We start from the raw sequence: 12,154 nt of genomic DNA on the forward strand, positions 1-12,154 counted from the left end.
ACCTGTATATCTTGGCAGCCACTTTTTATTTAATTTTTCAGTGATGTGGTTATAGTGCTTTGACCTCAATGCATAGTGAGAGTTGTTTTGCTAGGTCTTTTAATATAAAGTCACATGCATCCTCACTGATATCAGCGGTGAGACTGTCATCACTTGCTGCCTTAGCTACCCTTCTTCATCCGTACCAAAGCCTTTTTTACTTCCTTCAGTGTATTGTTGAGGATCAGCGTGTCCACCATTTCTCTATCCCGAGGTGATCCTTCGATCATGGTACTGCTACTGTAAATATTTGCATGAAATTCTTCTGTTGTTTAATCACTTCATGTCTGATGTTCGTTGTTTCCCTGTTGGAGTCTCTCAACGCAATTTTTTTTTTTTTTTTTTTTTTTTTTTTTTTTGTGCAAGGCCTATGCCTTCAGGCTTCAGGTTTTCTCCATTCCACAGATTTTCTTCATTTCTGCCCACGTTAAGCTTTCAAATGTCCCCATTTTTCTTCGTGTTGATAGTTTTCTGTAGGTCTGCTGCTTCAGTATGAGATCTCCTTATCCTTTAAATCACGTTCCGCGTTTTCTCTAGCGGTCCCTTTGTCCTCTCTAGGATTTTGCTGTTGTTGTTTCTTGATAACCTGCCTCTTATTTTTAGAACAGCTTCATTTACTGTCTCATCAGTTGGCTCTGTGTCGATATGTACTTCATCCTTGGACTGCGATAATTACCCGTTCCCGCCAAGGAGGGGCTGGGGGGTCACCCCTCAGTTAGCGGTAGGGGGGTCAGTGTCAGCTGGGTCGGGCCTAATATTTCTAATGGGTATAAAATCTATGTGACATCTTTGACTAGATATCCTGCTGTGTTTATACGTCAGCACTATAATGTCTGCCAGGGACGGGTTTGCTGTGCCTTGGCACCGCTACTCGTTTATTTTGAAGTAACAGACTAAGCTCAGGTCTTTCTCACTCGTTACAACATGGGTTGGCTGCTCCATCTCTTTCGTGAGATGTATTACTCGACTTCTCACCATTTTCTGGTCGCATGCTGTATTAACTCTTATATGCATTTACGTTCTGTACTATACTGGTATGTAATCTGTCAGTGACAATGAGATCTACGTCGTTAATCAGTGAGGATGAACTCATGTCCATATTTCTTTTCGTCGTTTGATTCCATCGAAGTACACTGTTTCTTCGAAAAATAGTATTCATCACTCTAAGACCGTTTCTGTCAATAAATTTCCCTAGTTTTTCACTTCTCATTCCGAATGCCCACCCCAAAATACCCTGCTTTGGTCTCGCCTAACCCTTTCTTGCCTACGTTTGCATCAAAGGCTCACATCACAAATGTGTACTGTGTGTGTGTGTGTGTGTGTGTGTGTGTGTGTGTGTGTGTGTGTGTGTGTGTGTGTGTTTATCTTCCTTTTAAAATTTGTAAAAATCTTCAACTTCGTCGTCGTCTTAGTGCGTGTCCACTCGTGTGCTTGAAAGAGGGCAGACAACGTGTAAACAACACAATAATGAAGAAGCTGCAAACATGCTCAGAACAGCAGTGTCCAGATTACAGTATGTTGACAGCAGTGTCCAGATTACAGTATGTTGACAGCAGTGTCCAGATTACAGTATGTTGACAGCAGTGTCCAGATTACAGAATGTTGGCAACATCATGATGAAGTCTCAGCTGCCTTGTTTGGAACAATTATCTCATCACCACTGCTGCCAGTAATTTCGAAGTTGTTTTGAAACACGTTTGCACACACTTGTCCAAATCCTGTTGCATACATGTATCCAAACATGTTAACAGCTGTGTTGTCAACACATATTCGAAGACAAGTGTGGACGCGTCCTTACACTGATGTTGGATCTTAGGTTAGGATTAACTTCAGTTTAATATCTTTTCAGTTTTACCGCTTCGCTTGCTAGGGTATCATATAATTATACAAAAGAATTCTTTAGTATTACCACTTAAATATTCATTGCCCAGACCTCTTGCACCATGTTACGTCTTTTGGTGCTTGGCCCAGTAGAACAGTATTTGACCACCAGGTAATTCTATAAATATCTCACCTAGTCTTCTGACTTCAGTAGCTAAGACCTATGACAGTCCAGTTTAAATCTTTTAACTTAGGTTCACTACTAAATGCAGGACTTTGTACTATACATCCCAAGTTTTAATTACCAAAGTCTGTTAGCTATCCTCCCACAGAGATTCTTAGTGCCCGTTGGTATGAAAAAGGTATACTGTAAGCAGTGTTGTCCAAACTTTTTGATTAGTAGACCCTTACGTAGATATTTTAACTACCTTCATCCCCTTGATTGACCCAGACCATGATAAAGAAAATGAAACGAAGAATGCATACAAATAATGCAGGTCTGAAGCAGAACATAATGTTATTTGTGAGAGTCTTTTACAATTCAGTGAGAAATGTAAGGTCGTGTACTCGTATGTATATGGATTTCCGTCATTCGTGGCGTTAGATATGCTGTTACTGCTAAAAAGGTTTCTTCCGGTTTATATGTGTTCTTTTCATCTGTTTTGTCTTGATTAGGTTCGTTTATGAAACTCGTGCCCCACAAGGGATGATAGATTAACCCCCCCCCCCCCCCCGAAGTGTTCCAGAGCATTACTTCCCTCCTCAGGTTGCTGTTTTTCAGAGCTCCTTAAGCTGTCATAAAGCATACCAGTGTCTTGACCTAGGTGTAGTGTATACCTCTACAGAACATTAATCCCTTCAGTCCTGTTACAAATATTATATTCATTTTTGCCATCTCCAAACGATATTATTCTTTGAAGGAGAAATTTGTCGAACTAGAATGATTTCGATACAGCCTTTACTAACCTTTATGTACGAAAGGATTTTCTGATTATAATAAAGCTTTCTAAACATAATAAGAATAAACATTGAATCACAGTATTCAAGGAAGCCAGCTATATGTCAAAGTGGACCCAACAAAACCACTGCCCCCGCATCCTTCTTTCCTTTTCTCCCTCGCTCTTCTTGCTTAGTGTTTCTACCCCCATCCTCCTTTTCCTGCCTTCATTCACTTTCGACGAGATTCTGATTTGAAATTTTTATTTTAATTCATACTTGGTCTTCCTCAATGACCCTTTTGTAATCGACATGCATAAAATTTAAGCCTCTTTCTTGTTTAGCTAGTTATGAGTATTTTGTTGAAACATCATACTCGTATACGAAAAATAATATAGTACAGTATTATTCATAATAAACTGTTAAGGAGGAGGTGCTGGAGCACCTACAAACACGACCAGAATACGTCCCCACGCCGTGTTGTTCGTTTCTTAGCTGATTTTTACTTTATTGATGCGCTAATAAGGTAGAAATTCGAATATCTAAAATCTTATTTTGAATTGTTTTGTTACTGAAAAATGTCAGATTACACTCGTTTCAGCAATTTACCCTTAAATGTGACCCCGTGTGTTAATGTTCATAACGTTGCTGAAAACAGGAATAGAACAACCCTATCCCTTACGGCTGATGAATGTAAACTTTTTCTCAGAAACAGAAATACAAGGACGACAGCACCTGAAGAGAATTGTCCGAGCTGGCAAGTGTGTAGAATATCAGTCGTATTTTGGTGGCGGAATGAGCGGTGTCCTTTGTCCATATTTCATCTGCTAAACTTTGCTGGCTGCAGCGAAATGATACGGTACATCACCTTCCAAAATACAGGGGTGCCGTCAGGCGGGGAAGAGGATTGTTGGTCAGGAGTAAGTGGAGGAAGCGAGAGGGCAGCAATGATAAACTTTTCACTGCGTGGGGTTTCTCGCAAACGATTACAGCAAACTTGTCGGGGGTACAAATACCAAAATAAAATACATTTACCATTGCAGGAGTTTTCTGTGGGTAAGTAGAGTAAACTATCAGAGTTCTGCCGTGGCAGTTTCTGAGAGGGTTAAGATGATGTAATGAAGTAGTGTGTGGTGTGGTGTGATGTGGTGAAGGTTTATGGTGTAAATACAAAAGATATACTGGTAGTTGTTTTGGTACACTGGGAGTGGTGGTGGAGGTGTGTGTGTTTGTGTGTGTGTGTGTGTGTGTGTGTGTGTGTGTGTGTGTGTGTGTGTGTGTGTGTGTGTTTTGAGGGGAGGGAGGTTTAAGAGGAAGGTGGTGTAATGTGGTCAGGACGTTGTAATGAGGGGTTGGTGGGGAGGAGTGTGGAAAAGTATAAGAGCATGACGAGGGTTTTCAAGCAGTTGTGGAATCATTCTGGCTGTCTAGTATAATTCTTTCTGGGCGAAGGGTTTGGTTACCCACCTGGTCAGGAAGAAAGATGCGAACGTGATTGCAGTACTTATTGGGGTGTAATAGTAATCGGTGTGCTAAGAAAGGCTCTTGCATTCCTGCTTTTAATGAGAGGTGGGAGCCATTTTGCTAAAGTTTCAGAGACCAGAATAATCCGGATTCATGCCCCGCAAATCTACAGTTGACTCGATCCTAGCACTTCGAACTCTCGTGGAACATCGAAGTGAGCTTAGGGAAGGAATTCTAGCAGCCAATGTCAGTCACAAGAAGGCGTGTGGTTCAGTAAATTAGGAGGTACTATATGAACTCCTCCGATTCCTTGGGGTCTAAGCAGGGATTGTCTAGCTCACAACTGGCCTGTGTTCAGACACCAAGAGTGCTGTCAAGTGTAGAGGGGGAACATTTGATTTTTTTTTCATTAAGTTTTGTAGTAAGAAAAGGGAATGGCCTTTGCCTCCCAGCTTCTGGCCACGTGCAAGGAATGGATGCATGGTCGGATTGTGAGATAAAGTAATTGAGGAGTATCAGTTACCAATTCTTTACATGCTGATGATGCAGTTATCCTAGCATAGCCACTGATGACTCTCCTGAGTGCTCTCTAGGTACTTCATGAGGAGGCCAAGCCGGTGGGACTAACGGTGTCTTGGACAAAGACCAAGGACCAGGTAACTGCTAGCTTGTTGAGAGAAGCTGTGCAGTCTTTTCAGGCATGTGGTGAAGACATAGAGGCCTTGGAGAGATTCGTCTGTCTTAGCAGTGTGGTCCATAACTAAGGTGGAGCAGAGTGTTGGGTTTTTCTCCTTGCATTGGTCCAACTTACAGTATGGTGTTATTACCCATGCAGCTTGAGCGTTTGGCGTTCTTAATTGTGCAAAAAGATGAAGATTTGCATTTTCCAGGCGCTAGTGCTCCCTGTCTTATATTATGACTGTGAAGCCTTGACACTACTGGCAGGAGAGCTCTGGAGTGACGGATAAATTCCTTTGGTGTCAGGTACCTTTTGCAGGATCGTAAGGTATCGTTGATAAGATAGAATGCATAACACTGGTCATTTACTGCAAGAGATCAAGTCATGGCATAGTCACTGCATAATACGTGAACGCCAGCTCCAGTTATATGGGCAACTGGCACCTTTCCCAGAGAGTGATCCCTCTCATATGGTAGTTTTTGAAAGCGATGACCTGGGGTGGCAAAGATCAAAAGGAAGACCACAAAATTCGTGACTAAACGAAGCCGACTATTCCCATCGGGAGCTACATAGGATTAGAAGTGTTGTTGAATATTTGCATGTACTAACCCTAATGGCTGGAGGTTGATGTTGAATGAGGCTGTGTGCCACAGTAGGATCTGCACTAAGTAAATGAGTGAGTGACTGGTGTTATGGATGATGTAATGTGCTGAAATTGTTTAGGCGTTGAGTATTTAGCGATGGTGATGGTGGGTGAGTGTGACAGTGAGGTTTTAATGTGTGGTAGTGGGGATGCACAACAGTGGTCAGGGCAAACTGTACGACGATAGAGGAACAGTCCGCCTTTCCCAAGTATAGCCTATAGGAACTAATTCTGTCCAGCGGAAAACATTCAGACCCAAACTTTGACACCAAGAAATATGATTAGTACAGTACGGGTGCTTTAGCTTCTGATAATTGCCATGTGGTGCTATAGTTTAGCAGTAACACACGCATCTTAATGTGTCGAGCCACGAAAAATCAGACAAATTTCTGATAATGTTGCTAACATCATTATCTTTGTACCTGTAACCTAAGTTCCTACAAGTTGATTGCGTGTAAAGACCCAAAGTATGACTCACTGATCACACTGGAGACTTGAATTAGAGAGTTACCTACCTCCTGTTATCCCTGCTGTACTAGAGCAAAATCCAGGCTGTTTATCAACACAATGCTGAGTTGAGGGTTGACTACATCCTTTGTTAACACCAAGACAAAGATTATTCACGGAAATCAAACACATGGTTATCGATTGTTCTTACACAGCTGTTGGTTATAAGGCAGGATATGAGTATGGTCTGTTTGAGCAATAAAACTATAGCAAAACTAGACAGCACTCAGACAGCGCATACCTCCGCCAGTGCCACTGCAGGATCTGGGTCCGGATCCGGATCCGCCCGAAAACTTAATCACTTCTTTCTTGGTCCATGGCCCATCTTTCCACAAAATTTCATCGCAATTCATTGAGAACTTTTGGAGATATCGCGCAGACAAACACATACAAAATCCCAGGGTCCGGATGATGATCCAGGTCACCACCAAATTCTAATGGTCTGTGGTTTGTTCCTTTACCCTTCCAAAAAAAATCAGCAAAATCCGTTCATAACTTTTTCAGTAATCCTGCAAACAGACAAACAACCAACGCAGGCAAAACCATAACCTCCTTGGCAGAGGTAACCAAAGGTTCCATCCTTTAATTCTCCAGTCGAACCCGATAAGATGTGAGACAGAGCATGCCATGCTAAAAACTGCAACAAATATTTTATAGGAAGGTGGGATAAAAAAAAATACTATACTGTTTTGTGTTACGATAATAAATAATGGAAAAAGCATAAGAAAGAACATGGGAGTATAGCATTACCTGCTTTTTTTTATGGAACTGACTCTGGGTATCGACATGAGAGTTGGTCCCCTTTGGCCCAGGAATCTCTTTACGTCCCACCACCTCTGTGTCTCTCGCGTTTTGTACAAGTAATTGTAAATTGGCTATTTATACTGCTTTATCTCGCTTAAGCCTCACTGAAAATCAAAGGCAAATATTTTTCCCAGTAACTTTTAAAATACTGGTTATTGCTCTTAACAGTTTTGGATAGTTTGTTTCCCCCCTTTAGCCCGACCACGTGCTCTATATTTTGTTCTGGATAGCGCTAGATTATTTTATTCATGTGAAAAGAGGTTCCACAGGATCAAGGAATTACTTTGACAACAGGGATGAAGGAGGAATTCTTTGTTTCATTAGAGACTCATTATCTTATTTTCTGACGAATTAAACGTATTGATTGTGGGATAGTACTGAAGGCATTTTCAGTGTAAAAATGTAAAAAAATAAATAAAATCGTTTTTTTCTCCCTAACTCCTTTCAAATTTGTTATATTGGCATGAAACCAAAACCTAAAAGTGCATCTTTCACATCTGCATCCTATAACATGCCTCATTACATCAGCGGGGTCACTATCAGTTAGCAATATGGAGCTCAATGTCAGGTGGGTTGGGCCTAAAATTTCAAATGGGCATAAAATTGTCAGTTTTCACCCTATTTACTCCATATTTGATATGTGACATCTTTGACTAGATATCCTGTTGTGTTTATACGTCAGCACTAAAATGACTGCCGGGGACGGGTTTGCTGTTCCTTGGCACCACTACTTGTTAGTTTTGAAAATGCTGTTTATTTAGGGTATATCTCATCATTTGGCGAAACTTTGGGGAAAAGTGTAGGTGAGGTGTATGGCAAGAAATAAGTGATTTATTTCTGAGAACAGTCAAAGGTCATGGTCACAGAGCAAGGTCGATCCATGGGTGTGTTTATTAATAAAAGTAACTCAAACAGTTTAATAAATTTTTAACCAAACTTTGTGGAACGGTTAAGGGTTAGGGAATTAGTATACTTTCAGCATTTTTTTTTGGGGGGGTGAGGAAATATAGGTCAAAAGCCCAGGTCACAGGACAAGTTTAACTTCAGTATTTTTTTTCCAATTTTGACCATATTTTGTGGAAATGTAAAGGATAAGGCAGGAGTATATGAATTACATTTTGAGACTCACTAGTCAAAGAGCCAAACAAGAACACTGGGATTCAGTTGTGAGAACAATTAAAGGTCAAGGTAACAGGGCAAGGTCAAATTTCGACCAATTGTGTTTGAGTGTGAATAAAATAATCAAAGCAGTTTTGGTCTCATGTAGATCACTCTTTGCGGATTGGTTGAGGATAACCAAAGGGGCTGACTTTTTTTTTTTTTTTTTTAGACCAATAGATCCTAGGTCAAGGTCTCATGGCAAGGTTAGCTTAAGAATCATTTTTTATCCCACACAAACTTTACTTTGCGAAAGTGTTCAGAACAACCAGTTAAAGGTCAAAATCACAAAGATCGATCACAGGTCAAGGTCACTATTAAAGTCAAATAGTTTTGGTCTGATTTGATCCTAAGTTGGTGAAGGTGTTAAAGGCTATGCAAGAATGAAACCATTTGATTTTTAGATTAATTTGTCCAAGGTCAGAGTCATATGACAAAGTAAAATGTTCATGCCTAAGTCTAGTTGGTGGGTGTGGGTGTAGTACTCTTTGAGTGCTCCTTCTTTTTTATATAGTATGTTTACACTCGAGCTAGATTTGGAAATAGAGCGTTGATTCCTAACACCAAGCACCAGCAAGGGGCCACAATTGATTATTCAGTCCACTGGCACCAGTCTAATGGAGAAGGATCACGTTAACATCCTGCATGTTGATGGTCTTAGTGATTTTCAGTCTCTTGCCTCTGACTTCTTGGATATTCCACCGCAGGACCTTGAATTAGCTGGGTATGAAAGATGAGGAGCCGGTGGTTATACTAGGTTGGGGTGTCACTGACGTGATGATTTGGCACTGGTGATGACACTAACCTCCACTGCAACAGTGGAAGTAGATACATCATTCATAAAGCTCTCAACAACTTATCAGGCATTAACATGACATTGATGATGTCTAGGCCAATGTCCACAGTGGAAGCTGCATCACTCACCAGACACATCACCAGCTAATAAAGGCATACCGTACCAGCAGGGCATGCAAGTGGTCAGTGGTGAGTACAATGGCCAATGGATGAGAAGTCCCGGCTGTAATTGCTGTTGCACTTGAGTGGTTGGGAGTAGCAGTGACCTGTTTGGTGACCATGGCAGTGGAAGCAGGCTGGAGAGCTACTGTGGCAATGATGACAGTCTACTGGGGGCAGATGGGACTTTGTTTGTATTGGTGTGGTTTCCTATGATGCTGTGGCTAGGGAGGTTCACCCATCTTTGTGTGAGGTGACGCCTGCTGGGTCACACCCCCTGCCCCAGTGCTGGTGATGATAAGTTTCCACCAATGGAAAACTGACCACAGGCCGGGCAGGAGGGGGTTGGGCAGGCAAACTGGTGAGGCTGTAATGTCTAATGCCTACTTAAGTGGCATCCTCTATAAGTTCTCAGGGAACCTCAACATGCGATACATGATGCCCCCCATTACAGTTGAGGTGCTTAGTAATGGTCTCTTCATTGGCCTTTTTTTTTTAATTATTTATTTATTTATTTATTTATATTTTTGCAAGCACTTCTGTCATGTAAGCCCTCTTGCCCAACCCCCACTTAGCAATGAAGATACAGAGGCACGGGTTGCCATTATATTGCTGACATTTTACCACGTGATAGGCTCATGTGTGTACATGCACAAGAAGTATGCTTCTTCCCAATCATCCTAAGACCATCTTTTCTGGAAGGAACTCACAGATGTGATGGGTAGCTGTCAGGTCACAGCATTATCCCTTTTCACCTGAAGGAACTTCGTTGCCTGTGCATGGGCCTGCACTGCCTGAAGCTGAAAGTTGAAAGATATTGCTGGAAGAAAACTTTATACTGCTCCTCTGAATGCTCAAGAAGCTGCATTTGAACCAAGACATCGCAGTCCACAGTGAGGGCTTATAGACGACCTGGTGATTCCACATTCTAGGGTTGAGGAGTGTCACATTCGCTTCATAATGAGAATGATTGTTGAACTGAATGTAAGCTTGTTGCTTCGAAATATAGTGTAATCTTATCCAAACTGTGAGTCAAGCTTCCATTCTGATGTATGATACTTATGTTTAAGGTTTATTTTTTCGAGGGTTTAATTTTCTTAACTGTATCTGACCCTTGTTAGTTGGCTATTGGATTAATTTGCTCAGGTTCTTCTTCATGCAGGTGTTGGTTAAAAATGTTTTCCTGGTGTGAGCTAGGTTTCAGTTGTTCGAACGGAAGACAATTGTGTTTTGGTGGGGAAAAATCAAGGTGAGGGTTCGAGGGCGTTGTGAGAGGGCAGTTCGGGGATAGACAGAGCTGAGAGAGGGTGGGCAGAGAAGATCGAGTTAGTGACTGCCTACTTATTTACCCCTATATACCTGGATGTACTGTTGTATTTTTATATATAAAGAAGAAAATGCATCCTTGAGTTTACGTGACCCAGCCAGCGATACAACGTTCCGTGACAATTAAATGGTGCCTAGACCCGGGAACCGTGGCAAGTGCTGTGGTTACATTCTTCAAGGACGTGTTTACGAAACATCCAGAGGAAGAAGAGCCTGTAAGTTCATCTGGAAGTGGAGATATCCTGATTTGGCGAAATGAGTGAAAACACTACGTGATCAGACCTTCTCAAGGTGGGAAGAGAATTGGGATACGAAGGCGATGAACTCTGGACATTTGTGGAAGAACAACAGAAAGAAGCAAGATCAGAACGTGCAAGAATCATGGAACTGGAGAATGAACCCAGAATACAGGAGTTAGAAGAACGCGCAAGAATCAGAGAACTCGAGAATGAACGCAGAGTACGGGAGTTAGAATAGAATGAGAAAGAAAGGATTCATGAACAAAAGATTCATGAACTTACGCTAGAACGGCTTCGACAGTCTCGTGAGAATACGGGTACTACACATAGTGTTGGTTCTGTGATTAGAACACCTAAGCCTAAATTATCGAAGCTGGACGAACAAGTGGATGACGTGGACGCGTATCTGGAAAGATTTGAGAGGTACGCTTTGGCTGATAAGTGGGAAAAGGACAACTGGGTGGTTTATTTAAGTCCTTTACTGACTGGTAAGGCACTAGAAGTGTATATTAGCCTTCCTACCGTTCAAGCTAATGATTATGAAGAAGTGAAGAAGTCTATCCTGTTACGGTATATGCTGACTGAGGAGGGGTATCGAAAGAAGTTTAAAGAAACTCCTCCCGAGAAAGGAGAGACCGTAGTGCAGTTTTCGTCGAGGATAAGTCGGTACTTCGATCGCTGGATAGACCTGACAGGCATTCAGAAAGAATATAAAGACCTCCGTGACTTAATCATCAGGGAACAGTTTCTGGGGAAGTGTCACCACGAATTAAGGATGTTTTTAAAGGAAAGGACCCCAAAGTCTTTATCAGAGATGGTGAACATAACCGAGAAATTCCTGGCAGCTCATGGTGGGTCCCTGTGTTTTCGTTCAAAGCAACAGGTTGAGAAAGCAGTCAACAGGCAAGACAATATGCCTGGCGAGACACGGCCGGACGTAACTTTACAAATTGTTTCTCGAAGAGCTTTTCGAGAAGGAAGGTGCTTTCTCTGTGACAAAGTGGGTCATCTAGCTCGTGACTTTAAAACCTACTCTAAACCAAACCAAGCATCTGTTACTACAACTACATCTTTACAACATGGCAGACCTGTGAAGAAGGAAGAGAAAGCAGCACTGTGCATGGAACAGGAACGGCTGGTCACTCTCCCGTCGGGTGAGAAGGTACCTTTGGTCATTGGCTTAGGGTCTGTAGATTCAGGACTTCTACAGGAAGATGGCTTCGTCCATGAGAAACCAGTGAAGGTGCTTCGTGACTCTGGTTGTACAGGAGTAATGGTAAAGGCAAGGCTCGTTCGTCCGGAGCAGATGACTGGCAGTATGAAAAGGTATGTTCTCATAGACAATACTGCTAGACTCTGCCCTGTTGCCCGTATTTACGTACATACTCCTTAACACTCAGGTGAAGTAGAAGCCGTCTGCATGAAAAATGCAATTTGTGACCTGATCATAGACAACATTCCCGAAGTAGTGTTACCAACAGATGCCACAGTCATTAGCTCAAATGAGGTACCATTGGAGGTGGTGGACCAGTCTGAGTGTACAGAGCCAGTAACAGTGTCACTCGACTCTACCTCTTCTGTCCC

At 42.0% G+C, this 12,154-nt stretch overlaps 1 protein-coding gene across 1 annotated transcript in view; it reads left to right on the plus strand.

Annotated features, from left to right (window-relative positions):
• The first annotated feature begins 4,413 nt into the window (after window positions 1-4,413).
• Window positions 4,414-12,154, plus strand: part of LOC145415011 (uncharacterized) — a 73,123-nt gene continuing 65,382 nt past the window's right edge. The window contains exons 1-5 of the mRNA XM_080284428.1: window positions 4,414-4,533; window positions 4,854-4,916; window positions 8,957-9,035; window positions 10,612-10,798; window positions 10,919-11,896. Coding sequence (XP_080140554.1) covers window positions 4,414-4,533; window positions 4,854-4,916; window positions 8,957-9,035; window positions 10,612-10,798; window positions 10,919-11,896 — 1,427 coding nt within the window. The remainder of the gene's footprint in view (window positions 4,534-4,853; window positions 4,917-8,956; window positions 9,036-10,611; window positions 10,799-10,918; window positions 11,897-12,154) is intronic.

Source organism: Coenobita brevimanus, chromosome 101 (genome assembly GCF_032717465.1).
Source record: "Coenobita brevimanus isolate Jiangsu-jjx chromosome 101, ASM3271746v2, whole genome shotgun sequence".
Lineage (NCBI taxonomy): Eukaryota > Metazoa > Arthropoda > Malacostraca > Decapoda > Coenobitidae > Coenobita > Coenobita brevimanus.